This window comes from Tauraco erythrolophus, chromosome 25 (genome assembly GCF_009769465.1).
Source record: "Tauraco erythrolophus isolate bTauEry1 chromosome 25, bTauEry1.pri, whole genome shotgun sequence".
In the NCBI taxonomy this organism is placed as follows: domain Eukaryota; kingdom Metazoa; phylum Chordata; class Aves; order Musophagiformes; family Musophagidae; genus Tauraco; species Tauraco erythrolophus.
Window position 1 is genome coordinate 640,425 of NC_141489.1, and position 25,540 is coordinate 665,964.

The 25,540-nt window shown below is 62.5% G+C and overlaps 3 protein-coding genes across 4 annotated transcripts in view; 2 read left to right on the top strand and 1 right to left on the bottom strand.

Moving 5' to 3' along the window:
* The window catches only part of ZNF385C (zinc finger protein 385C), a 39,907-nt gene extending 19,193 nt beyond the window's left edge, over window positions 1-20,714 (top strand). Inside the window, exons 2-8 of the mRNA XM_086626463.1 lie at window positions 10,087-10,229; window positions 14,670-14,780; window positions 16,524-16,695; window positions 17,466-17,780; window positions 19,238-19,425; window positions 19,625-19,738; window positions 20,490-20,714. Of these exons, the coding sequence (XP_086482589.1) occupies window positions 10,087-10,229; window positions 14,670-14,780; window positions 16,524-16,695; window positions 17,466-17,780; window positions 19,238-19,425; window positions 19,625-19,738; window positions 20,490-20,714 (1,268 nt within the window). The remainder of the gene's footprint in view (window positions 1-10,086; window positions 10,230-14,669; window positions 14,781-16,523; window positions 16,696-17,465; window positions 17,781-19,237; window positions 19,426-19,624; window positions 19,739-20,489) is intronic.
* Window positions 1,750-5,261, top strand: C25H17orf113 (chromosome 25 C17orf113 homolog). The gene is made up of 2 exons (XM_086626462.1): window positions 1,750-2,268; window positions 3,729-5,261. Exons 1-2 carry the CDS (start codon window positions 1,750-1,752, stop codon window positions 5,259-5,261), a joined length of 2,052 nt encoding a protein of 683 aa, XP_086482588.1.
* A 2,668-nt stretch (window positions 20,715-23,382) lies between the features above and the next one.
* Window positions 23,383-25,533, bottom strand: NKIRAS2 (NFKB inhibitor interacting Ras like 2). 2 transcript variants are annotated; one of them, XM_086626553.1, is made up of 3 exons: window positions 25,421-25,533; window positions 25,180-25,253; window positions 23,383-24,604 (listed from the first exon to the last, which is right to left on the bottom strand). In XM_086626553.1, exons 1-3 carry the CDS (start codon window positions 25,512-25,514, stop codon window positions 24,365-24,367), a joined length of 408 nt encoding a protein of 135 aa, XP_086482679.1. In that variant the 5' UTR covers window positions 25,515-25,533; the 3' UTR covers window positions 23,383-24,364. The 2 variants fall into 2 exon arrangements, with proteins under 2 accessions (XP_086482679.1, XP_086482678.1); XM_086626552.1 differs by having other exon boundaries at window positions 25,012-25,253.
* Between the last annotated feature and the right edge of the window lie 7 nt (window positions 25,534-25,540).

Genomic DNA, 25,540 nt, shown 5'->3' on the forward strand with positions numbered 1-25,540 from the left:
GGCTGTCGAAGACAGAAGGCTGCGGTGCGGGCACCTTGTCCCGCTTCGGGGTGAGCCCTGGGGCATGGCAGAGGCGCCGGCACAATCCCAGCCCTGGCAGAGCCTGCATCCCTGGGAGCATCCGATGGGCGCTGGCAACCGCGGAGGAAATGTTCAGCAAGACAAGTCTGGGCTTTGGCTCTCACGTGGCAAGTCGTCACCGTTTCCTAACGAACGTGCTCCCGAGGAGCCGCTGCTGTGGCCGGCGCTCAGCAGTTGCCGTGCGGCTCTTGGACGGGACTGAGGAAGCGGCTGCAGCTTTGTCGGGACCCCGCGGCTGTGGGAATCGTTCCCTGGGTGCTCCCAGCCGCACCGTGCCAAGGTGTGGGACTGGGTGGGAGCCCTGGCTCTGGGAAGCAAACCAAACTGGGATGAATGGGCCAAGAGCACGGTGCCGATGGGATCCGCGGCTGTTGCAAACCTCGAAAGCTTTGTGTTGCCTGCGGGCAGGAAGAAAATTCCCAGCAGGGCCGTGCCCGGAGGTTTCTCTCTGCTTCCTTGGGAGCTTTGGATGGTCCCTGTGGGTAGAGCCAAGTTTTGGACCAGCAAAGCCCCACTGGGACTCGGACCGGCTGCTCCCACCCTTCCCGCTGGCTGCAGCCCCCGGGTGCCATGGAAGGGTCACGCTCGGAAGATCCACACGTGCCTGGTGAGCTGGGACAGGGCTGCTCGGGGCCGGGGCCGGGCACACCTGGACGGCAGCAACGGGAAATATGGACTCCAAGGGTCCGCACCGCGCCAAGGGTCTGCACCATGCCGAGGGTCCGCACCGCGCCAGCCCTGCAGCATGTGCCTGTGCAGGGTGTTGTGCCCGGCTGGCACACGGGTTGTGGCCAGGCTTGGAGATGCCGGTGCTGCCGGCTCCTCTGCCGGCTCCTGCCTGGGGGCTGCTGTTCTCTCTGGACAGAGAGGGGCTTTCCAGACCCCGGATGCCTTTTCACCAGGTTGCTCCGGTCTCCGTGATGGAGGAGCAAAGCGGGACCACTGCTCCCGGCGTGGCAGGAGGCTTTGGTCCGTCCTCCTCCTCCCACCGCCTTTGTCAAGGCTCGGTTTGGTTTTTCGACCCAGTTCACGGACGAGCACGAGGATCAGACCCCGTGGGGCTTAAGCACAGGGAGGGAGTGAAGCGGGTGGAATGGAAACACACCTGCGTGTGTGCAGCCCCTGGCACGCGGGTCTGCGTCGGCCTCCAGGTCATCCTGGCGGAGCTCCGGGTCTCCGGCAGTCGCCGGCGGGTGCTGCTCCTTGCGGGGCCGAACGCTCGTTTCCGCACAGTTGGTCCAGTGCTGGTTCCAACCCTTCCCGCGGCAGCCGCGTGCGGAGGTCCGAGCCGACGGGAAGCGCGTTCGGGTGCCCCCGTGATGACACGGAGGAGCACGTGTGTGTGCCAGTCCCACCGCTGACACCGTGAGCTGCTGGTGACACTGGCAAGGCGCTGGTGGGATCCCCCTGCGCGGTGCCGGGGCTGCGGCGCAGCCCTGCCTGCCCTGAGCGCCGCCGCGCCGCCGCAGCTCCTCGTTAGCAGCCGAGAGCAATGATGAGCACGGGCTGAGGTTGGCAGTGCCCTAACCCCTCTCCCTTGTGTCTCTTTCATCCCCAGTCGGACCAGGAGAGTTGTAATAGACCTTCTCACTAAATTAAATGTAGAGGCTGCTCCTCCAAGGCACGTTTCGGTTCAACCGTAGCGTTTGATTTCCCCGCCGCAGCAATATGGTGCCACCAGGGAAAAAGCCGGCTGGGGAAACTTCCAATTCCAATAAAAAGTGTAAGCGCTATTTCAATGAGCACTGGAAGGAAGAGTTTACCTGGCTGGAGTTTGACTATGAGAGGAAGCTCATGTTTTGCATAGAGTGTCGGCAGGCGCTGGTGAAGAACAAGCACGGTAAAGCGGAGAACGCCTTTACCGTGGGCACGGACAACTTCCAGCGCCACGCGCTGCTGCGGCACGTCACCTCCGGCGCGCACCGGCAGGCGCTGGCGGTGAACCAGGAGCAGTTGGCTTTCGAGACCCGTGTCCACGGCCACGCGGAGCTGCGCTCGGTCATCAAGGTGGAGGTGAACCCGGCGAAGGTGGCCGTCCTCACCACCGTCTACTGGATGGCGAAGGAGGAGATCCCAGACGAGAAGTGCTCCTCCCTGCTTGACTTCCAGAAGTTCAACCTGTGCCAGGCGCTGCTGGCCCCTGAGCACAGCGAGTACTACCACCCCAGCAGCGTCGGGGAGATGCAGGTGCGTACGCAGGGCTGGCGGCTCTGTGCCCGCGCTTGGCGTTCGGGTCGGGGCCGGACGGTGCCGCGTGGCCGCCCACGGAGCTGCCTGCACCTGCCCATCTAGCAGAGCAGGTTGGGTGCCGAGTCAGATGCCCACGCTGTCCAGCTGCAGTGGGGAGCTCTGCACTTCCCAGTGCCCCATCGAGTGTTGCCGGCATCTGCTCGGCTCTTTTCCGGGTGCTGCGCGTGTGAGCGGGAGCCCTGAGTGTGAGCTCCCGTCCCGTGGGCCCCGGTGCAACACGGGGAGGCAGGTGTGTGCTCCGCGTGCTGCCCTCGCTGGGGACAGGGGTGGCTGCGTCCTCCCGATGCCACGATCCCGGGGGGGGGCCGGAGCTGGGTGCCACAGGATGGGTGGCAGGCAGGGCAGGGAACGGGGCCACCAGCAGCTCGGGAGCACCGGCAGCCTCTGCGTTGGCGTTTGCTGCGGGGCAGACCGCCGTCCCTGTCCCCGGACTGGTAAATGTGCCCTGTGGGACCAGGGCATGTCCGCAGCATGCTCGGGAGCACCGTCCCAGTGCACACAACCGGGCTGCCCCGGGGCGATGCTCCTGTTTTCCAGGATTTTCAGTGGAGGCTGAAAGTTCCTCCAGGTTGAATGTCAACGTGGCACTTTGTTGGTGCCACCCCCTGATCTGGCAGAGCCAGAGAAGACGATGGGCTCCCTGGAGGAGCCGCAGGTGCACAGTCACGCGTGTGCTTCCAGCTGCGCAGGGAGCCCGGAGCATCCTCCTGCCTGAGCCGGCCGGGCTGCGCGCAGGCGGAACTCAGGAGTTCGATTCACACACGGGCACTGTGGGTTTTTCCTCTTTTTGCCCTAAATCGAGTGATCAGGAAGATCAAGTAGCCAGAGTTTAGAAAGGATTTTCTTAATTTTACAAATGCTTCGTGCCTGTTAAAACCAAATTAATTTTTGAGCGAGCCCTGGCTGTTTGCCAGCCGCTCCGGAGCGCCGCAGAGCCCTGCTCTGCTGCAGACGGGCTCAACCCACTAATTAGATTTCTCAGCCTGAAGTGCCACCCGCAGCGGCCGCACGCACCGAGGGGCTTCTCCCTTCGACCCGGCTCTTTGCCCGAGACGGGGAAAAGGGAGCGGAGCGGGAGGAGGTGTTGGGACGTTTGGCTGCTGCTCTGGCCCGTGCCAGAGGAGCGATTGCTGAAGTTTGAACGAGGCGGCAGGTTTTCGGCGTCCTGCCTCGCCGCCGGCGCAGGTGGTGGCACAGGACCCTGGGTGACGTAGGGGCTTCGCTCCGATGTGGGATCTTGTGCCGCTTTCGGGGCAGGAGCCTCGCAGCTCGCTTTGCGCCGGGTGCCGCGCGTCGCGTCGCCCGCGTGGTGCCACGCGTCGCCCGCGTGCTTCTGAACTCCATTTGTGTTTCTCTCTCCCCCCGCCTGCCCGGCGCACCCCCTCCGACCGGCTCAGGCAGCGATCGCCAAAGTCCTGCACAACGAGGACAGGCACAGGATCAAAGCCTCGCCCTTTGTGGGGCTGGTGGTGGACGAGACGGTGGACGTCCTGGAGCGCCGCAGCCTCGCCATGTTCACCACCACCGTCTCCCCCTGCAGCGGACAGACCTCCGCCACCTTCCTGGGCAGCTTCGAGCTGCCCGCCGGGGAGGCCTCCGCGGCGGCGGGCAAGGTGGGCGAGGTGATGCGCTCCTTCGGCATCCCCACCATGAAGATCACCTGGCTCAGCGCCGACAGCGCCTCGCTGGTGGCCGAGCGGCTGAGCGGGGTGGGCGCTGCGCTGACCTCCCTCTGCCCGCTCCTGATGGAGATGCACTGCCTGTCCCACGGCAGCTCCCTGCTGCCGGCCGAGAGCATCGGCAGCATCGAGTACCTCCAGAAGTACGAGACCACGGTGGACGCCGTGTACAGGCTCTACTCCAGCGTCAGAGGGGAAAGCGACGGCCTGCAGGAGCTGCGGAGCGTCCTGGACCTCTGCGAGATAGACCTCAGGAGCCCCAGAACCATCCACTGGACTTCTATTTTCCCCGCCGTGGAAGCCATCGATTCCTCGTGGCCCACGCTGGTGCTGCTGCTGGAGAGCGAGGCGGAGCGGTCGCCTGTGGCCCACGGCCTCTGCGAAGAGCTCAAGAAGTTCCAGTTCGTGGCCTTCACCAAGATCCTCCTGGACGTCCTCCCCATTTTCCAGAAGCTCAGTCGCTTCTTCCAGCTCGAGGACTTTGACCTCTCCATCCTGAAGCCCATCGTCTCTGCCACAGCCACCACGCTGCAGGCCCAGAAGAGCGCCAGCGGCCAGAACCTCCAGGAGTTCCTCAACGAGATGAACGAGCACCCGCAGGATGACTGGGAGGGCGAGAGCCGCCTCTACTACAAGGGTGTCAAGCTGGCCAACTGCTCCAAGGTGCACCTGAAGCACTTTGAGCGCCTAAAGGAGAGCTATCTGGAGAGTGTGCGGGGCAACCTGCTGGACAGGTTCCCCAGCAGGGTCCTAGAGGCCATCAGCTCCTTCTCGGCCATCTTCAACCCCAAGTGCTACCCCCAGTCTTTGGAGGACATTGGCAGCTATGGGGTCAGCGAGCTGAATTTCCTCCTGCAGGCTTACTCCCGGGTGGTGGTGACCGAAAGGGCCCTGAGCGATTTCCCCCTCTTCAAGCGGATCGTCTTCAGCCTCAGCCAGCTCTCCTTCAAGGACCTCTGCGTCAAGCTGGTCTACAGCAACTCTGAGATGCACGAGCTCTTCCCGGACTTTGCTGTTCTCGCAGCCATCGCCCTGGCCTTGCCGCTGGGCTCGGTCCTCGCCGAGAAGATCAGCCGGGGCCGGGAGCTGCTGAAGCGCGGCCAGTTGCGCCGCGCGAAGGCCGAGGGGCTCTCCAACCTCATGAAGATCGCCATCGACGGGCCGGCCGTCAACGAGTTTGACTTTGCGTTGGCCATCGAGTACTACGAGAACATGAGGGAGTCCGGCTTCATCGTGGCGCAGGTGAAGTGAGCGGTGGCTGGTGGCGGCAGAGCCCTGCGGGCAGGAGCCGGGTCCTGCGGGCAGCCCTGTGTGCCGCCGGTGGGTGGTGACCTGCTCTGTGCTGGGAAGAGGAAACGGGATCCTTCACAAAGCCATGCTGATCCCACCACCCCCTGCCCCATCATCCCCTGAACATCCCTCTGAATTGGCCAGAATTTAAAATCTTGGGGTCACCTGAAATCCCAAATTGCGACGAGGTTGTTTTCAAGGCTTTCACGTCGCCTTTGCACAATGATACCCAGCGGCTTTTGCTTATCGCTCTGCAAAAATACCTGATTTTCGTTGGTTTGGAGCCTCGAGAACGAAGGCAGAAAAGGCAGCGCATCTCTGGCTCCACGGCAAACCCCGACGTGCCCGGCCATGTCTCGGTGTTCCTCACGTGCAGCACAAAATATTTTTGGCAGTGGCGCCAAGTCGTGATTGGTACTGTAATCACCGAGGAAATAGTAACTTTTAAATGCATCATTGTGTATATATGTGTATGTGTATATAAATATATATAAATATATATATAAAAATATATATATTTAAAAGGTCTATCTGAATTTTCCTAGTGTCTAAAGTACAAAGATCTCTAAAAGAACTTTTTTTTTTGCAATGACAGAATAAATTATAAGCAGGGGTCCAAAGATAATAAATAGCGAATTCCTGGTCTTTTCAAAGTGGCATCACACCCCACATCCCCTCGGCACTCCGGGCCCCCCGCAGCCAAAGCGTCTCGGAACATCTGCTGTTGGGACAAACCCAGGTTATTGATCGTGTGTTTCTCCTTTTAAACATTCCCGTTCCCCCGAAGCGAAGCCGTTGGGAGCCCGTGGCGGGAGCGCGGTGTCCGCGCGGGGCGGTGGGTGTTACGGAACTGGGGGGGATGTTTCCTTCAGTTCTGCCGGGGTGGGCTGAGAAGACCCTTCGGACTGATTTTATCTGCAGCAGCCCGGAGCATCGCGTCGGTTTGGGGCTGAGCGCCGGGTTCTCCCGCCGGATCCGGCTCTGCTCCTCCCCGGGTAAGTCGACGCCGTCCCACAGGCGCAGGGTCTGTGTCGAGCAGGATTTGACCCCAGTGTCCGTAACGCTGATGGTCCCCGCTGGTCCCAGGCGGTTGCCTCTGGCTGGGACTGTGCTGCAGGAATATGGAAGGGTCGGGGAGAGGGGGGGTTGGTCCTGCTGCTTCCGCTGCTCCCCCTGCTCCTCCCCCTCACCTGCCACCGCCCCCGCTGGGGTCCCCATTGCCCCTGGGGCCGGTTTGCCCTCTGTCCACCCCGCTTGGGGTGTTTGGGGTGCCTGGGGGTGTCTCACAGGCTCCCTGTGGTGGAGGCTGGGAAAGCTGGGATCGCTGTGCTCAGGGCTGGCAGCAGGTGAGTGCTGATGGCCCCGAGCCTGTGTCCTTCCGGCTGATCCGTGCGGTGGAGGTGCCGCTTTGGTGTCTTTGGGTAAAGGATGCTCGCTCACAGCGTCCCCCGGGTCGGGCTCGTGGTTCTCGGCGTGACCTTGTCCTGCGAGATGGGCTTTGCCACGGGCACTCTCTGTCCGAGCTGCGCGTGCAGAGGCAGCGGCTGGGGCTGCCAAAAGCTGGGAACAGAGGATTTGGCAGGTGGTGCTCACGAGAGGCCACCACCTCCCCAAGGTGTCCCTGGGGAGGCTGCGACCCAGCGCCGGAGCTTGTCGCACAGAGCTGCTCCGGCCCGGCTGCTCTGGGAGCCCGAGGCAGCGCTGGTGCCAGTGTTCCTAACGCCGGAGCTGGAGGCACTGGGGGTGGTCTGGACCACGGCGGTTGCGGTCTGGTGGTGTGACCGGGTGGTGCGGCGCTGCTGCCGCCAGCAGCCTTTGGCAGCGGGGAGCGCACACGTGTTTCCCAGAGCGTCGCCTGGAAATAGCTGGAGCGAATTCAGCCGGAGCTTGGCCAGAGACACAAAGCTTTAAAGCCCTGGGTAAGGAGTGCGAGACACCACCAAAATTTGCTGCAAACACCTACCAAACGGGAGGGAGCCGGGCTGCTGCCGTGTGGGTAAACAGCTCCTGTCTCCATCTGTCCTGGGCAGACTCTGCGCCAGATGCTCCGGCGTCTGCGGCGATGGGTCCTTGGCAGATCCTCGTGGCGGTATGGAAACCCACGGCGTTGTCCCTGCCGCGCGCAAAGGCGTTTCCAGAGGCTGGCACATACGTAGCGCTGGAGCACAACAGTTGCTCCGATCCGCCTCGCAGGGCACGCGGGAGAACACCCGCTGCGGGCGCGGAGCTGCTGTGCGGAGCGAAGCGGGGGGGCCGGGATGGGGCAGGCACGGTCGGGGGGGGATTGGTTAAACAAAGGACTGAAACTCGTCTTCGGATTCTGAGGGACCCCACGGAGAGTCGCATGGCTGTGGGACAGGAGCAGGGCTGAGCTTTGGAGGGGCTGGGAAGGACTGAGCCGCAGGCAGGGGACGTGCGGCACCGCGGCGGTGATGCCGCGTGGTTTGGCACCTTCCGGTCAGACCCTGATGCTCGGTTCGGAAGGGCCACGCACCGTCCCTGTGGAGCTGGGGGCGAAGGGACCCCCCAGGCTGCAGCAGCTCAGACCTGACCCCTGCTCAGGGACTGGTTCAGCAGCTCGGCGGGGAGGATGCGCTCACACTGTGGGACGGGCACAACCACCCGCCTCCGGCTGGGCACCGTGTGGGATTTCGGAGTGGCTCAAGTGTGTCCTTGGCACGGCTGACCCAGAGTCTGGCTGGGGTGCGGGGCAGCGCCCGCTGGGCCCTTGGTGCTCATGCTGGGAGCACGGGGCTCCTCACACCGGCCCATCCAAACGCTTTCTGGAGCCTCGAGCACATCCCGTCCCAGCAGGACCCGCGGGGATGACACCGCAGTGCCGACACCGCCGTGCTGTGTTGGCTGCAGCGATTGGGCTCCTGTGTTGGAACAGGGGGAGAGACAACGGCCGCGCATCTGGGGATGCCATTCACCGGCAAAGGCCACGCTGCTGGCGGCAGTGCCCGTCACCTCGGGCAGGTCATGTCATTCTATACAGACCTGGGGCCCTACCACTCCCCCAGAGCAAATCCCCTTAATTGAGTGTTTAATTAATACCTAAAAATACAGCCTGCAGCTGCTGCCGGAATCTGCCCTGCGGCGAAGGTAAGGCTGGAGCCGCAGCGGCGCGGCCCCGTAACCTTGGGAAGGTGCCCCAAGAGCATCGCACGGGCGCCCTGTGCCACGGTGGGGGTGCTTGGCGTGCCGAGGTGGCTCGCTCCTTGCCGGGGTGCGGCTGCGCCGCTCGCCTGCCCTCGTGCTTCTGTGGCCGTGCGAGGGTCGGGCACGCCAAAGCTGATGGTGCCTTCGTCCCCGTGCGTGACTGCTGTCCTTTCTCTGCTCCATCGCCGGGGGACGGGCACAGGGAGCTGTGTTGGCGCTGGGTTCCCTCCTGCTGCCAGCTGCCGGCATGCGGCCACTCCTCGCAGGGCGCCTGAACGGTGACGGTGCTGCCGCAGGGTCCCATCCCCGTTGGGGTGTCCAGGCTCTCCCCCATCTCTGCCTGTTCCACCCCCGACCTGCAGACCCAGCCCAGGAATACATTTCGTCCACAGATTTGGGCTCGAGGACGTGCCAAAGCGGCTCGGCTCGGCGCAGCTGTGCTGTCGGTGGGCAGCGGGCACTGCAGGCAGCGGCCGTGCCCCAGATCCTGCATCCCTGCTGGCACCCTGGGCCATGCCTCTGCCCTGGGGAGCGGACCCCTCGGCTATGGGGCCAAGTGGCAGCACCTGGGTTTTGCCAGCACAGTGGCGTTGGCTGAGCTGCCAACTCCCGTTACCGGTTACCGGCGATGGGGGCAGAGGCATCCGCCCGCCCTCTTGTTCCTCCCGGTGTTACACGTAATATATACCGAATTTTAAGGCAGCGCAGGGCGCGCCGCCGACGGCAAGCGGGCACCCTCACCGTCCGGCCCCGAATGCCTCTGCTGCAGCCGCTGCTCCGGCACCCGGTCGCGGCTGCGTGCGGGGGCCGGGGGTCCCCAGGGCCCGGCTCCCCCGGCGCCGGCCCGGCCGTCTCCGATGATTTGATGCAGAAATACCGTTTCACGCCTCAGAAGGTTAATTATGCGTCGCTCACCCATTTCTGCTTGCCTTTGCTCCCTCCCCTCGTCGCTGTTGCTATAATTTTATTTATTTTTAAGCAGTTTCACAGATTTCCCTTCTGGGCGACTCTGGAATTAACTCGATCACTGCACGCCTGATGAAGCAAAATGTAATTTTTCCCCGGAGTCAGGCCTGGCTCCGGCACAGCGCCGGTGCCGCCGAAGAGCCGCCCGTGTGCGCTCTCCCAGAAAGAGGTCGTTGCTGCCCGCAGGGCTGGCGCTCGCTGCTCAAATTCGGAAAATCTTACAAACTTTGAATTTCAGATTCGTACCCGGGCTCCTGCACCAGCCGGGTCCCCGCCAGCGCGGGGTCGTGTGTGGCGCAAAAAGCCAAGCACGGCGGGAGAGCAGCACCAACGCGCTGCCGGAGCGGGGTCCCGGCCCTGCACAGCGGTGTCGGGGCGCGGGGGGCTGGAGAGGGGCGGGTGCCTCGGCACTGCCCCGAAGCAGCACCGGTGCTTACGGCTCCTGGTCAGCATTTTGGCTGCAGGAGCACCCGTCCCCTTCGGGCACTGCCGCTTTGGTCCTCCAGTGAGGGACTGAATGCTGGTCCCAGTGCCAGGGGGGCAAGGAGGGTCCGCAGCCCGTGGCAGAGGGTCCTGCGTGCCATGTCCTCGTGTGCCGTGTCCCCGCGCTGCGAGCAGGGGCCGCCTACGCTAACGCTGCTCTTTCCCCTCTGCCCAGGTCCCTCCGGACACAGCAGCCCCCTCTTAGCGTCGTTGCCCATCCCCGGCCGTCCCCTCCACCCCGCCTTGGACATCAAGCACTTTCTGACCTTCAGGCTCAACGGGACGTCACCGCTCAACCTCTTCCCCAACTTCAACACGGTGAGTCCCCGGGGGTGGGTGGGCATCGGCCGCTGGACCCCTCCTGCCCCTCAGCAGTTGTGTCCCCAAAAAGCCGCTCTGCTACACTGCACCGCTCCTCGAACCCCACCAGATAATTTCGGGCTTAATCACCAGGGTCTTGGGCTGCCAGGTGCCCTGCCCTTAGCTCCAAGCTCCTGCCCAACCATCGCCCTTATACAGCAGAATTAAAAAGATGGTTCATTTTAACCAGGATCAATTGGGTTTTGCTCCTGGAATCAATAGTAATAAAGTAGCCTTGGAGAGAAGTTCATTAGTCGAAAAATAAAGGAAAGGAAAGAAAGAGAGAGGAGGTGTCTAAAGACATAAGGAACGTGGCTGGTGCCGCTTGGCTCGTGCAGGGGTCGAGCAAACCTGGTCACTGCAGGACTTCTCCCACCACCCAGTTGGGCACAAGGTCCCCAACCCCAGAGCACCGGAGCGGATGCTCGGGCTGTGCGATTAGACGTGTCGCTCCAGAGATGTTCTTGTGCATCTACATGGACGTGGAGCAGCCAGAGACACACGACTGCATCTCAGGCGTGAAATGCCATTCTGCGCCCTCCGTGCCACTCTGCCAGCCAGTCTCAGCGGGGCTGGGGTCTCCATCCCGCTGATGGGGGGATGGGATCCGCTCCACGAGCTCCTCTCTTGCCTTGCTCCAAGTCCCTGCCCTGCTGTGTCAGCACCTGGGACCCCTCAGGACCTGGCTGGTGGTGGCTGAGGAGCAGGTTTCGCGGTGCCGAGGGGCAGAGGGAGCGGGACCGGGGCTGTTTCCCCCCACCCCGCAGAGGCAGGGCGGACATTTCTGGATTTGGTAAATGGTTTTTTCCATCGTGAGCCTGGAAACGGGACTTTCCTGAGCTCCCTCCCCACTCGCTTCCCGGCCTTTTGTAAGTGGCTTTGAGATGAAACGTGTTCGGAAGGTGCAAATTATCGCCGAGATCTTCAAAGTCGGCGGTAGGAATTAAGTGCAGGATTCCTCTTGCTGTTGAATGGGATTCAGAGTCCAACGCCGTTAAGCTCTTTTGAAATCCCGGCTCTGGCCTGTCTCTCCGCTGTGCTAACAAGCAGAAACACGGGAGAGGAGGATTTTTTTTTCATGCCATTAAGGCTGCTGCTCTTTGTCTGGGCTCTCTTTCAGTCGCTGGAGTCAAAGCTACCTTGAACCTGACCCTGGTATTTGTTCTGCTCAGCTCCCGCCGGCCCCTGCCCCGGCACGCGGTCTGCAGAGTTGTGTCCTTTTAAGAAAAATAGTAATAAACTGGAAAATGAACCTCTTGCACTTGCTGGAGCCGCACGGCCCCGGCGCTCTGGTCCTGTGCTCCGCGGGGACGCGTCCGACGCAGGGGATGAGTCAGACATGGGGATGGAAACGCTGGCGGAGGCTGTGCCAGCTCTGCGGGCGCCTCGAGGTCACGGCTCCGAGCTCGGAGCCGAGGCCGGTGGGCGACATTCGCGGAGTGAAGCCGGGCCTGGGTGTCCAGTGCTGGGAGCTGCCCTGTCGGGACGTGTCTGTACCGGGCTGGGGCTGGGGCAGGGGGCTCAGCATCGCGCCCGTGCCAGTGGCTTCACAGGGAGCTGGAGCAGCGTCCGTGTCCTCGTGGGACACTGGGCTCGAGCATCGCTGCGCCCGCAGCCACGCCAACAGCTCCTTTCTCTGCCCGAGCGACCGTGGGGCTGTGTCAGAGACTTGACCTGGCAGCTGAGCCTCGGGGGTGATTTGGGATGGCAGGAGGGGGCATCGGTCAGGACGTGGCACTTTTTGAGAGCTGCTGTAGTGGAGTTGCTCTAACAAGAGACACGGGGTTTGCCGGGGGTTTTGCCGGCGCTGCGGCTGATGCTGCGCCGGACTCGGCGTCGCTCTGCGGAGCAGGAGCAGTTCGTGGCTGCTCAGCAGAACACTTTGCACTCTGAGCAGGTCACGGGGCTCTCACGAACCCAGCAGATGTTTTACTCTGGAGCGAGCGAAGCCTTTCCACGCTGCGCCCTCCTGCCGCTTAAAGCAACAACCGCAACGGGGAAAAAAACCCCTAACGCGCCGCAGAAGGCGCGTTTTGCGCTCGCAGGGCCCTTTCCAGCTCTCGGGATGTTGCAACGCGCCAGGACCCGGCAGTGCCTCGCAAAGCCACGGCAGGAGACGCACGGTCCGAGCCGATGCCGCGTCCCTGTGAACTCCCACTCCTGACCTCGGTGGCCGGCGGAGCGCTCGGCGCGCGGAGCTCTATTTATATCGGTAGGAACGGCCAGGGATAAATAAAGCAGCGTGAGTCAATAAGAATTGACTACAAAGCCGAGATCTTTCTTCTCCAAGTGTGCGGTGCCCAAAGCCTTCCGCTGCCGTCAGGTCAGTTCTGCTGGAAACCTCCAGGAAGAGCTTCTGCCCACCCGGCTGCGGGCACCGGTACGTACCGCTGTGGCACAGCCCCTCCCCGGCCCGGGCAGCGCTGGGGTCTCTCTCACAACCGAAATAGCGGTGAGCGCGTACGGCAGGGAGGAGGTGACGGTGTGTTTGTGTTTTATTTGGGGAGAAGAAGCACAAGGGCTCTCAGGTGGCATCAGAGCTTTGATGTGCTCCGTGCTGTGTGCCAGAGGGAGCCGGGCTGGGCTTCCAGCAACGCGCCCAGCTCGCTGCGGGCACACGGCGCTCGCCAGGTGTGTGCCACGGAGCAGAGGGCGGCCGTGGCGGGGGGCGGCTCAGCCCCCAGGTGTGCTGGGGGCCCTGGCCAGCTTTGTATCCTCGTGCCGGCGTCTTCCTTTCCTCTGCATCCTCCTCTGCCCCCCACCCTGCTCCGGCCGCAGTGAGCCCCTGGGAACCACCGGGCTCGGTGGAAGCCGCCAGCCGGGCCCCGGCAGCTGCCGCCGCGGCGAAGGTTAGAGCCGTTTTTCTTTTCTTTGTGTGGAAGAGGTGGGTGTATCTCTTGGAAACAAGCGCCAGCCCCGTGTCTGCCCGCTGGCCGGCAGCGTGATGCTGCCTGCAGCACGTTGCAGCGTTGGCCGTCGGGGTGGAGCAGCATCTTTGCCATCTGCAGCTTCCTCCGGGCCTCTGCCGAACCCCAAATGCCTCTTCGTTTATACGCCAGATAAGTCAGTAAAATTTCATCACAAACAGGCGCTTCATTAATCACCTGCTTTTACCATTCTGCTCACTCCTGGAAAGGAATTTGGGGTCTTGATAATGGCTCTGTTGTCCAGGCATGTGCCTCGAAGACTGATGCACCTGTCTCGGCAACGAAATAGCTTTGCAGAGAAATACGATCGCCTGAAAACCCGAGGCTCTACTGACAGCAGGACTCAGATAAGATAATCTTCCTATGCCACAGGGTAGGGGAACAATGCTCGCATTATAGATTATAGCCACGCTCAAACAAAGAGGTTATTCTTATTTCCCCCCCCCTTAATAAATGCATTTTGTTTAAAACAACTATGGCTTTTCCAGCAAGTTTGCTGCCTGGGCTGAGGAATGATGCCGGGCCTGGGAGAGGCAGAAGGTGCTGTCAGCAGCCCGCCCGCATCTGCCTCGCCCGCGGCCCCGCACGTCAGCGGGCTCGCGGAACGGCACGGCTCGGTGCGGATGACCGGAGCTGTTCCGTGTCGGTGCTCGTGCCCGGTGGGATACCAGGGGCTGCGGAGGCTCGCGAGTCGTCAGCCTTGGGATTCGGTTAGAGCAGGCAAAGCACCCACCTGCCCGGAAGCGGGGCAGCCCAGAGCGGCTTTGCACGGCACCGTGCCCCGGGTGAGCGGTGCCCGCAGCCGCAGGCACCGTTGTCCCTCCTGCCCCGGCCCCTGCGTGGGCTGCGCAGCGTCCCACGGGCGAGCAGCAGGCACTCGTGGCTCTGCTCGTGCCTTCAGCTTTGCACAGGGACGTTTCAGCTCCCTGATGAAGAGCACGTGGTGGATTAATGGCCGGTTGTGCGTTTTGGTCACCTCTGCCCCCTGTTGTGGTGGGCTCTGTTCCTGCTAAGTCTCTCGGAAAGCTGCCCCTGGCATCGGGAGGTGGAGGGCAGCAGCTGGGAGCTCAGATAGAAACTGATAATTTGCCACCTGTGACACCAGTGTCTCTGGTGGGAGGAGAGGGGACGACGGGGTCGCAGGGGAGCACGGTGGGGCTGGGGTCTGCCGGCTACATCCCCTCTGCCAGACCACAGGCGGCATTTGGACCCCACCAGTTGGGTTTTTTCAGGGGTGGTTTAAAAAGGACAAGAGTGAGCGTTGCTGCAGCGCACGTTGCCCCGTGCGGGATGTCCCTGCGGCTCCTCTGCCTCCCCAGCTGCTCGCTCCTTCTGGACACCAGGCGTGAGCTCTGCCGGCGTTCGCAGCAGCTCCGCGGCGGGTGGGGGGGATGGCCAGGTCGCGGTGCCGTGCCGGGGTGACCATCATGGCGTGGCACCCAGTGGCCCTCTGCCTTCCCTCCCCTTCCAGATGGACCCGGTGCAGAAGGCGGTGATCAGCCACACCTTCGGTGTGCCGGCCCCGCTCAAGAAGAAGCAGTTCATCTCCTGCAACATCTGCCACCTGCGCTTCAACTCTGCGGTAAGCCGGGCCGGGGCTGGGTGGCACGGGGCTGGCAGGTGAGTGGGGTGCTCGGGGCCAGTGCCAACACCTGTGGCTGAGCAGAAGCATCCCACGACGTGGGCACCACAGGGACACCCATCTCACAGGTGGCAGCTCGTCGGAGCTCTGCCCTCCCTCTCTCTGCGGCTGCCCCGGCTGATGTTTCTGATATTTCCACTGACATGTCCCTGCCCGTGGGCCCATATGCTCCCGGGGTGCCGTGTCCTCTGCTGGCCACGCCAGCTCTTTCTGCTCCTCGTCGTTCTGTTCAGGTCTGTCCCTGCTGCCCTGGTCTCGGTGTTCGTGCTTAAGCTGCTTTATCAGCCCATGAAATGGATACCTGGTCCTTGGGAGCTGAACATAACCCTCCCTGCCTCGGCCTCCCCGAGCTCTGGCGTGGCAGGGGGTTTGGGGTTTTTTCCTGCCTTTTATTCTAAGTAAATCAAGCACCTGGTAGCGGGGCGGGAGGAGACGCTCACCGATCCCTGCGGTAACCGGCGCACAGCTGAGCCGGGGCAGCCGATCAAAGGGTTTAAGGGGAATTCTGGCTCCAAGGGGGCAGGAGAGGCCGGGGGGGAGTGGGGCAGCTCGGAGCCTCTCGCCTGGGCTGGCCCCGCTCCCGCACGGGCGGGGGGCCGAGGGGGCGGCAGGAGCCCCGCGCGCTCCGTGACAGCGCGAGCTACCGGGAGCTGCTCTCGCTCCCCCCGGGGCGGCCGCGTCCCGTCCCGGCCGGGCCGGGCGCGGCTCTGGCGGCTCTGCGCTCCGTTATTCCGCTCCGCCGGGCCGCTCGGTGCCTCCGGGAGCCTCGTGCCGCTCTGCCCGTGTCCCCCCGGTCAGGTCCGGCCCCCGCAGCCGGTGGAAGTTCATTATATTCGCTAATGAGGCCCCGCGCTCGGGCGCGCCTTTTGCTTTCCCACGCCGCCGGTGCGCGGCCCCGGCCGCCGTTCCCAGCCCGCGGGAAGGCGCGGAGGGGGCAGGGATGCTCCTTCCTCCCGAGCACGGGAAGCCTCCGCCGGGCTCTGAAAACGCCGTGCAAATTAACGCGTGCTGCTCGTGGTGCAGTGTCTTAATTCGTCCTGGATTTGCTTTCCATAAATTGCTGGGCCGCGGTTGCTGCGGGGGACAATGTGGCATTGTCCCCGGCTGCAGGGTACACAAATGTTCGGGTGATTTGCTTTTGTGTGTGTTTTATCAGTTCGGTGCAGGCACGAACCCATCAGCGTGTGCTTCATTATTCAGCGTTCGCTGGGAGAAAGGAGCCCGTGAATGTAAATTGCGTGTTAGACACCCATTAGGTTACAATGGGAGACGTGTCCTCCCCACCAACGTACTTTTTGATTTTATTTTTACAGCTGGAGATTCATTGTACGCTTCTAAAGTCATAAATTTTGCCTGAAAGCTTCTTTTAAAAGTGACTTGATGCATTTAATCAGAGCAGGGTCCTTATCTCAGCCGTGCAATGTGGTGATGTCTTAGCAAAGCGATACTCGACCTGAATGCGTTTGCGTGCGGAGCGATCCGGTGGGTGGAGGAGAGCCGCTTTGCGCCGCACCCGGCCGAAAATGCCACCGGCCCCGGGGATGGATGACACCAGGGGAGGTGGCTGCACTGGAAACGTGTCTGAGCAGCCACGGCCCGGGGCTGACCCCTTCACCCATCCTCCCCGCACCCATCTGTCCAGCCACAGCACCGACACAGCCATCCCTGTCTCTCCCTCCCCAGAACCAGGCAGAAGCCCACTACAAGGGCCACAAGCACGCGCGGAGGCTGAAAGCCATCGAGGCCATGAAGAACAAGCAGAAGGCAGCGGGGGCTGCAGCGACGGCCACCGACCCAGACGGCACAGCCGACTTCACCCCCAGCCCCGAGGGCAGCGGGGAACCCGGCAGCACAGGTACGCGGGCAGGGGGTGCAGGAGGGTCCCGCTCACCCGTGTGAGCCACCTGGCTAGTTCCCAGGGGACAGTTGCATTCACAGCCTGGCCATGGCTGCAGCGTCCTGAAGAGCCCGATTAAATCCCGACCTGCAGCAGCCTCGTGTCCAAGCGTCCCGCCATGGTGAGCTGCTGGTGGGGCTGAGGAGGGCTGCGATTCGAGTGTTAGTAACGGAGCTTTTGTGCTGCGCTGGCATCCCTGGCATGCCTGGCTGGGGATGGAGTCGCAGGGAAGGGGCAGAGACCCAGCCCAGGAGCCTGGGCAGCTCGTGTCCCTAGGGGGAATCCAGCCCCTGTGTCTCCCTGCTTGGGGGAAATGGTGGGTGTTTCCCCCTGTGATTCAGTGTCTCTGGGAGATAACGGGGACCGGAGAAGGAGCGTTCCCTGCCCGTGCCCCGGCGAGGGATCGCACATCCCTGAGGGCTCTGTGGCCGCGCAGGGACAGGGCTGGTGGGAGCCAGTTCCCCCAGGACTGAGGCAGCACCAGAGCTCACCCAGGCTTTTGATGAGCCCGGCTGCCACGAGCCGTAGGTAAAAGTGGTAACAGGAGAGAGTTGGGAAGAGCCATCCTTGGTGGGGATGAACATGAGCAGGCAGTGCCCAAGATGGTCTCCAGGAGGATGAGGGTGCTCTCTGAAATCCAGAAAACCCATTCAAGCACGGAGTGCTTCCTCTTGCTGCCCGTTTCTTTCTCTTTTCCCTGTTTTCCCCTTCCCTTTCCCTCCCGCCAGCTCAAGCCAATGGCCTGCAGGAGCTGGAGGGTGAGTGCAGCAGCCTGGGGCTGCCGCCCAGCGCCGAAGAGTCGCCCGCGGAGCTGTCGGGCAGCATCGCCCCGCTGGGCTCCCCGCCAGCCTCTGAGCTGTCGGAGGGCACCTCGGACGCCACCAGCGTGGCCTCCTCTGCCGCGCAGGCAGCCGAGTCGGGCAGCAGCGTCAGCTCGGCCCCTGAGAGCGAGAAGGAGGGGAAGAAGAGCAAACAGCACCTGTACTGTCCCACCTGCAAAGTGACCGTCAACTCCCTGTCCCAGCTGGAGGCTCACAACACCGGTAAGGGCATCGCCCACGCGGGGCACGGGCCCCTCGTGGCTCCATCCTGGGCTCCGCGCGAAGCCCTGCTGTGCCCCGTCACCAAACGGCCTTGCAGGGAAACGGCGAGGGTTTATTGCTTTAATTAAAAAGGGTTAATTAAGGTGGCTTGCCAGGATCAGCGGTGGTGTCCTACCTGTGCTGCAGCTCACGGGGTGGATTTCAGCAGGGTCAAATGCTTTCTTGTTGTTTGTGTCTCTTAATTAAAGACGTTTTCAGATACATTTAATCAAGCGATTGGAGGCTGCTTGATATTCCACTGCAGTCTGGCTTTACGCTGACGGAACTGGAGTGCCGGTGCCCCTCTGAGACCTGGGATAATCCTTCCAAAAGCAGCTCCGTGTCGTTTTGAGAACCCCCTTGGGAATCTAACAGGCTTCGGAGCCCAGCAGCACAGCAGCCCCCCGGGGCGGGCAGGCGACAGGGGCTGGTGAGGGCCCCCCACTGTGGTGCTGGGGGGACCCCAGTGGGGTCTGCGGGCCGTGCAGCCCCAGCTCCTGGCTCCCCCCATTCTCTGAAGGATGCTAAACAAGGACAGGCACCTTGGTTTTAATGGGGAGGGCCTCCTTTCTCCCAGTTCAGCAGGAATAGGGAACAGGCAGCAGCCGCGCAGAGGGGTCGGCTCAGGACACCGCCCGGCTTAGCTGCAAACGTGTCCTTTTGCTTTTGTCAGCTCCGGTTACAAATTTAGGAGCTGATTTGGGGAAAAAGAACAAACAAACAAACAAACAAAATGTTCGTGTGCCCGGGCTCCTCCGCGGCTGTCACACAGACGCGGGCTCCTTGCTTAACGCCTTAAAAAATAGAATGAATTAGCGGTGGCTTAAATTACTTGCCCACCCCCCACCCGACATCCCCGCGCTGGCAGGGGCAGGACAGAGCGCCCTGTCCCCAGGTGTGCTGGGATTTCGGGTTCCTCCTTCCCCGCCTCCCGTAACCCCGCTGAGCTATTCCTGGCTCTGCGGCCGGATCCGCTCTGACCTTGGGCACAGCTGAGATGCTGCAGCACAGCGGGCGACGCGTGCCCGGCTCTGCAGACTGTGCTAACGCCCGGGGACAGGCGACAGGCTCCAGCACACGCTGAAAATAGCACTTTCTCCGAAGGTCTGGCACATGGAGGGGGGGTGTCTCTGGGAAGCCGAGCGTTTCTGGTCTGCCCGCGAAGCACAGCTGCCCACGAGAGCTGGGTAGGGTTTGGAAACAGGCTGCCACGTCCCCGGCAAGAGTCTGGGCTCCTGGGCAGCTCTCTGTCCCCTCTGTCTGCAAGTGCTGCTGGGCACAGGGAGCTGGGGGGACCAGGGTCCCCCAGGAGGGGACGCACCGCGCTGTGGGCGAGGGCATCCGGCACTGCCGCGGCACTCGGCACGGTGCTGGATTTGCAAAGTCAGTGTTTGCCGAGTGTCCCCTGTGCCACCCAGGTGCCAAGCACAAGTTGATGCTGGAAGGCCATAGCACCCAGGTGCGGCGAGGCCGTGGCAAGCTCCTGTCCCGGGCAGGGCACAAGGCCAAGCGGATCGGCAACAAGGGCAGCATCAACATCCAGAACAAGGCGTTTCACTGCCAAGTGTGCGAGATCTACGTGAACTCAGAGACGCAGCTCAAGCAGGTGACGATGCCAGGCCTGGCGCCTGCCTTTCCCCCAGGAACACAGGGGCACCGGGCGCGCGGACCACCCTGCACGGGCACCGGGGGCTCGGGGGGATGGGTACTTGTGAGAAGGTGATGGGTGGACCCGAGCCGCGCGGTGCCGTGGGTCTGCCCTCGCTGTCCTGGCACCGGGTGACGGGGCTGTTTTCCTCTCGCAGCACATGAGCAGCCGGAGGCACAAAGACAGGCTGGCAGGGAAGCCGCCCAAGCCCAAGTACAGCCCCTACAACAAGCTGCAGAAGAACGCTGCCCTCGCAGTGAGTATTCTCAAGGTACCTGTCTCCCAGTAAATACCCACCCGGTTTGCTCTCTGAACACCGTTGGCCACCTCTTGTGACAGGGGGGCTGCTTTTCTTAAAGCCTCGGCTCCCACGATCACATCCAACCTGCTCCCCTTGGGGAGGGCGGGCTGTAGTGGTGAGAGGAGTTTGGAGGCTTTAATCCTGGGAAGGAATGGATGGGAATAACGATGAGTCCTCTGGCAGCAGCATTCACAACTGCAGCACTTGTCATGCTTCCACCGGTGTCACCATTTCCGAGCGGGGAGCTGTGACGGTTGGGTGCTCGGGGCTGGCGCGGCTCAGTTAAACCGAGCCGAAGCGTTTGCTTGCAGGGACACGTAGCTTAGCAGAGGGTTTGGCAGGAAAAGCCATCCCAGGGCACCAGAGGAAAGCACCGAGGCAGGGGAGAGCCCAGCCATGGCAAAAGCCAGGGCAGGTGTCCAGGATGGCACGATGGGGCTGAGGAACTCCGCGGGGAGGTTGTAGTGACTGGGGCATCCCTGCGCGCTCTGAGCCGGCAGCGGCCGCGCCGAGGGACCCGGGCTGTGGGATGGAGCATGCGTCGGGTCGGGGCCAGGGGCTGAGCTGACTCCAGAGACGTGCCAAGAGCTCAGCTCCAAGTGAACGTGGGCAGGGGCTGCCATGAGGCTGCCTGCCCGGCCCAGGGAGCTGGGGCTGGGGGGGCTCTGCTGCAGCCAGGTGCCTCACGCTGTCTCCTCCTCCTCCTCCTCCCTCCCTGCAGTCCAAGCTGGCTTTGCAGAAGCATCTCACCAAAACCCTGGCGACCCGCTTCCTGCCGAGCCCGCTCACCGCGGCCGCCGTCTGCGCCATGCCTGGCCCCCTCGCCCTGAGACCAGCTGCTGCCACCACCCTCTTCCAAGCCCCGATCCTCGGACCAGCGCTTTTCCGAACGCCGCCAGCCCACGTCCGCACCACGCCGGGCCCCATCGTCTTCACACCCTACTAGAGGCGCTCACCCATCGAGGGTCTGTCCGCCACGGATCAGGCTGTGCCACGGGAGCTGCACGGTGCGGGGTGGTGCTCCCGGGCAGGCTGCTCTCCTGGCTGGTGGGAAACCATAGTCGTAGACATCAACCCTGGCTTCTCCTTTGCTTTCAGCGGGCTCCTGCTGGAGCAAGATACCCCGGTAGAGCCCGGCCAGCCCCACCGTGCATCCCTGCCACTCCCCCCAGCTATGCTGGCCCCGTGCTCAGCAGAGGAGCCCATCACACAGCTGGGCAGTGCACGGGAGATGTCGGTGCCCAAGTCACCAGGACCGTCTCGTGGCCAGGGGCTGCCTGTCCTTGAGCCACTGGTTTCTTGTCCATCACCCTCCCAGTTACCAGACTGGAAGAAGAGGAGTTGGCTGGTCACTGGGGGAAGGAGCATCCCTCTGGCCAGCCGGTCCCTGCCAGCCCAGTGGGAAGGGAACTGTGAGGGAAGTCTCAGCCCAGCTTTTACTGGGAGAAATGACCCCAGCACAAATGGGAAGTTGACGGTTCCCCTCTTGGACCGTGCTGGCTGTGCCCTCGCCAGCCCCACACTTGCCTGCACTGGCCTGGGCTTTCCATGCTGCCCACCAGCCCCCTGTGCCCCACAACCCCCCATGTCCCACCAGCCAAAGAGCCTCCACCATGGTGGGCACCAGCCACACTGACAATACCTTTACTCCGAGAGCAATAGCCGAAGCCCAGGGCCGGTGCCTCCTCCCTCCGAAAGCACACTGCGCTGCCCTGGGCCCTGAGAAGCACATGGCATGGGCATGTGGCCGGCCACCGGCGCTGCGCCAGCCCAGTGAGGCTGGGAGAGTCCTGGGCTCCCCGCTGCGGGCTGCCTCAGGAGGTGACCCTCTGCTTGGTGCCAGCTGTTTGCCTCTGTCCCACCCGCGGGACAGCCCTGCCCCTACCTCCCGGGAGATGCTGTGAGGCTGTGAATGTCCCTTAAAGCACTTTTGGTTCTCCAGTGAAAGGCAATGCTGCTGTGCCCAGCCCTCCAACCCCATCCCTGTTAGGAGCTTCCAGGGAGTTACCGATGATTCCCAAAAACAAAGGTGTCCCCAGCAGCCCGGACAATCAGGTACGAAGGAGCACGTGGCACCCGCAGCCTGTGCCTGGCGCTCTCCCTGCGACGCTCCCATCATAGCCTGCGGAAAGCTGGACTCCGGAGGGACCCCGAAGCCGTAGCTCTGCTTTTCACTGTGCTCAGAAAGCCCAGTTCTCTGGTCTGAGAACTGCAACCACGCACTCCGGGTTCCCGGCGCGCTGCTGGAAATAGAAACATGCAGGAAAGTTGCGACCCAAATGGACTTTACGCTGGAGCGACGACCCACCCCGATCTATGCAATCCTGGGGGAGCAGCTCGCCCGCCACGTTCGCCGTCCGCGGTTCACTTTGGTGCTCATGCTGCCTGTACAGCTGGGAGTGGGGGTCGGAGCAGAAAAACCAACACAACACAGCTCCGTGCAGACGATTCCCTTCTCGTCCCCTGGCCCAGGGTCTGGAGCAGAGACCCCCCCCTCCTGCTTCCCGGAGCGGCAGGAAGAGCCGGAGCCTCGGGCACGGGCAGGAGGGCTGCAGCGAAGGAGCAGGCGGCGCAGAGCCGTACGCCGGCGTCCACCGTGCGCGGCTGCTGAGCTCCTGCTGCAGAGGACAGGAGTGCGAGGGAGCCCCTGGGTACGGGTTTGTCTGCTCAGGACACCTCTCCGCCCCAGGGAAGGGGAGAAGTGGAGAGAAGAGGGCACCAGGAGAAGAGTGAGCTCCTATGGAAGGCTGGGGGTGGAGACGACTGGAAGGTCTTGCAGTGGTGGTGGGAGACGTGGCTCAGAAGCAGCTGAGGGAAGGCAGGCTCCCAGCAGCGGTGGCTTTGACAGGGACAGGGAGGTGGTCCCACAGCCCAGAGGACACGTGCAGCCTGGACCCCACGTCCCCCAGCACAGGAGCCTGCGCTGGCTGGGGCCCGCGGGTGGCAGGAGGGACACAGCTCCGTCAGTGCCACAGTGCCAAGCGGCCCGGCTCCAGCTCTCCCTCTGCCCATCTCACTGTGCTCGTCCCCAGGCCACCTTGCCGGTCACTCCCACTGGCCACCACAGCGAAGGGTAGCGGGTCCCCTCCTGCAACATGCCCACCAGCCTCCAGAGCACCGGGAGCCACTTGGCACTGGCGGGTCGTTCCCCTGCATTTTGTTCTAAAAAGCCTGTGCTGGAGCCAGCAGCGGCTGCTCCTGTCGCCCTCCACAGTGGAGTCCTAATACACTCCTACACTTGGCACTTTAACCCCTTGAAAGCCATTCCTTCTAATAACAATAATACTGCAACGAGCTGCGTAAGAACACCCCCTGTACCGCGCCCCCGCCTCCAGAAACCCTCCTGCTCCTGTGCTGCCCAAAGCATTTACTGCCTTTGACTTCGCGTACGCCGTACTAGGTAGTAGGGCATAGCCCATAGCGCTCAGTAACGTGTGCCCCTCTGTACATAACCTTGGAGTGACGTGAACAGTTTGATTCAAAAAAAGACCCACAAAAATTGAATAAACAGACTGTAGGGACTTGGCCAGTACCCCTCCTGTAATGTTCATTGTATATTTTTTTGATGTACTATAACTGTTGGGGAAAAAAAAAAAAAGGAAAATATTTTGATAATTGAATCTCATCGCTTTACTGTGTTACTCAGTAAATAAAAGGAACAAGTATAAACAAGCCAGGGCTTTCTCCTCATTTTTGTTTTTCCTAGATCCAGACTAGCTGAAGGGAACACATGTTGCTGGGCAGGACTGGGACTCCTTTCCCATCTTGTGGTGGTTCTGAGAGGAGAGTCAGCACCGTGATGGATGGGCAGCGAGCGCTGCCAAGCCCTACGCAGCAGGGTGTGCAAGCGAAGCACAGTCCCAGCTTCTCCAAGGTCATGACTGGTTCTACACTGAGGAAGAGGAGGGCTGCAGCACCCTTCAGGTGGATGTGGGCACCCTGCCCTCAATAACAGCATCTTGCCCTGCTCTGCACTGTGCATTCACTGGGGCAGGATGACTCAATACTCCTGCACAGAAGGGAGTGGCGGGCACTGCCAGGTCAGGGGCAGTCTGCTGGGGAACGCTGCAGCACCGCAGAGCCCACTGGCGCAGGAAAGGGGAGAGCTGCTCCGATGGCACCCGGGCTGGAGGCAGGGTGGGCAAACGGGCTCTTCTCACCCGGTCTCAGTAAATGCAAAACAGAGTAGCTGGAGAGAGGGAATTGTTTCCCAGGGCCTGCTGCGCTCAGCCGTGGAGCCGATTCCCACCTGCTGGCCAGCCCCGCGCTGTGCCTCCCCTCTAGCAGCGCAGGGGTCTGCCAGCCTGTGCCCGCAGAGCACGGCGTCACTCGGTGAATCCTGGTTTTCCTGCAGCACCTCCAACATCTGCAGCGGCTGGGCAGTGAAAAGAGCGGTCCCTGTCCCAGTGCAGGGAGATGGGTCACCCACCTCTCTCATCCTCAAAGACCGTTTTCAGCCCTGGGACACTTGTTCTTCGTGCGACCGTGCTTCCTGTGGGCTCCGTGACACCAAACAGGCTCAGCAGGAGGTATGTGCAAGGGAAGTAGGGAGGTGAGGGAGAGGAGGTGGCAATGGCAGGGAAAGGAAAACAAAGCTCAGCCATCTATGGATCCGCTGCCCTTGTTCTTGCGACTCAGGGGAAAAGCAGACTTGCTTTGTGGCTGCGTCATCTTACTGGCCAGGTAGATGAATGGCTCGATCAACGTACGCCGGTCAGCCACGGACACCTCCCACAGCTTCACCTTCTCGCCCTTGGCCCAGTGCTGGGCTGCGTCATGGTCCACCCGGCGCTGCTCCTGCAGGTCACACTTGTTGCCCAAAACTACAATAGTGACCTGTTCAAAAAAGGGTGAGAAGAATCCCTGAAGGTACCAAATGCAGAACTGAACGATGCCGCCTGGCTCTGCCTTGAGGCCCCTCGGTGCCAGGCCTGGTTCTACAGCTGATTCCCGCTCTGTGCTAAGGCTTCGTAAAACACCGCATTTCCCAGTGCTCCCTTCTGGCAACTTCCCCTCCTGGTCGGGTCTGTGTGTCTCCGAGCAGCCCCACAGTGGAAGGGCCTGTTGAGCACTTGCGCACTCAGAAAGCATCCCAGGACAGCAGCCAGGTACAGCTGAGAGTCTCATGGAACAGGAACCCCCGTCACCGTCTGGTGACAAGCCAGAGGAGAGGAGTCGCTGGGCGAGAACTGGAACAAGGGAAGCAGGTGCCACTCTGCAGCCCCTTTCCCCGCGGTACTCACCTCCTTCTTGTCTTTGGACTTGTCAATCTCCTTCTTGAGGAGCTCCACCCGCTTGAAGGACTCCTTGCTGTCGGTGCTGTACACCAGCACGTAGCCGTCCGTGCAGGAGAAGCAGTGCTTGGGGAGCTCCAGGCCGTCCCGCAGCCCCCGCGTGTCGTAGAAACGCACCTGCTCGCGCACGCCGCGGTCCGTCTCGATGGAGCCCACGTAAATGTCCTCCTGGGTCTCGATCATCTCGGAGCCTGCGGGGAGACACGGGGCAGACACGGGGGAGCGGTCCCGCCGGGGGCCCGGGGCCGGACCACCCCGTCGCGTGTGTTCCGGGGCTCTGCGGGCGCAGCCGCGGCCCGGGGCTGCCCGGCGCCCGGCGGAGCGGCGGGCGGCCCCCGCCCGGCCCGCCGCGACTCACCGACCACATGGTTCCCGTACAGCAGCTGCTCCAGGATGGCCGTTTTCCCGACGGCGGCCTGGCCGCACACCACCACCTTGCAGCTCTTCCCCATGCCGCCTCACCGAGGGCGCCTTCCCG

Coding starts and splice junctions, on each gene's coding strand:
- NKIRAS2 (XM_086626552.1), bottom strand. CDS start 25,514: ATGGGGAAGAGCTGCAAGGTGGTGGTGTGCGGCCAGGCCGCCGTCGGG. Junction 25,254..25,420: donor GTACGGGAACCATGTGGTCG/GTGAGTCGCGGC, acceptor GTCTCCCCGCAG/GCTCCGAGATGATCGAGACC. Junction 24,605..25,011: donor AGTCCAAAGACAAGAAGGAG/GTGAGTACCGCG, acceptor TTTTTTGAACAG/GTCACTATTGTAGTTTTGGG.
- C25H17orf113 (XM_086626462.1), top strand. CDS start 1,750: ATGGTGCCACCAGGGAAAAAGCCGGCTGGGGAAACTTCCAATTCCAAT. Junction 2,269..3,728: donor GCAGCGTCGGGGAGATGCAG/GTGCGTACGCAG, acceptor CGACCGGCTCAG/GCAGCGATCGCCAAAGTCCT.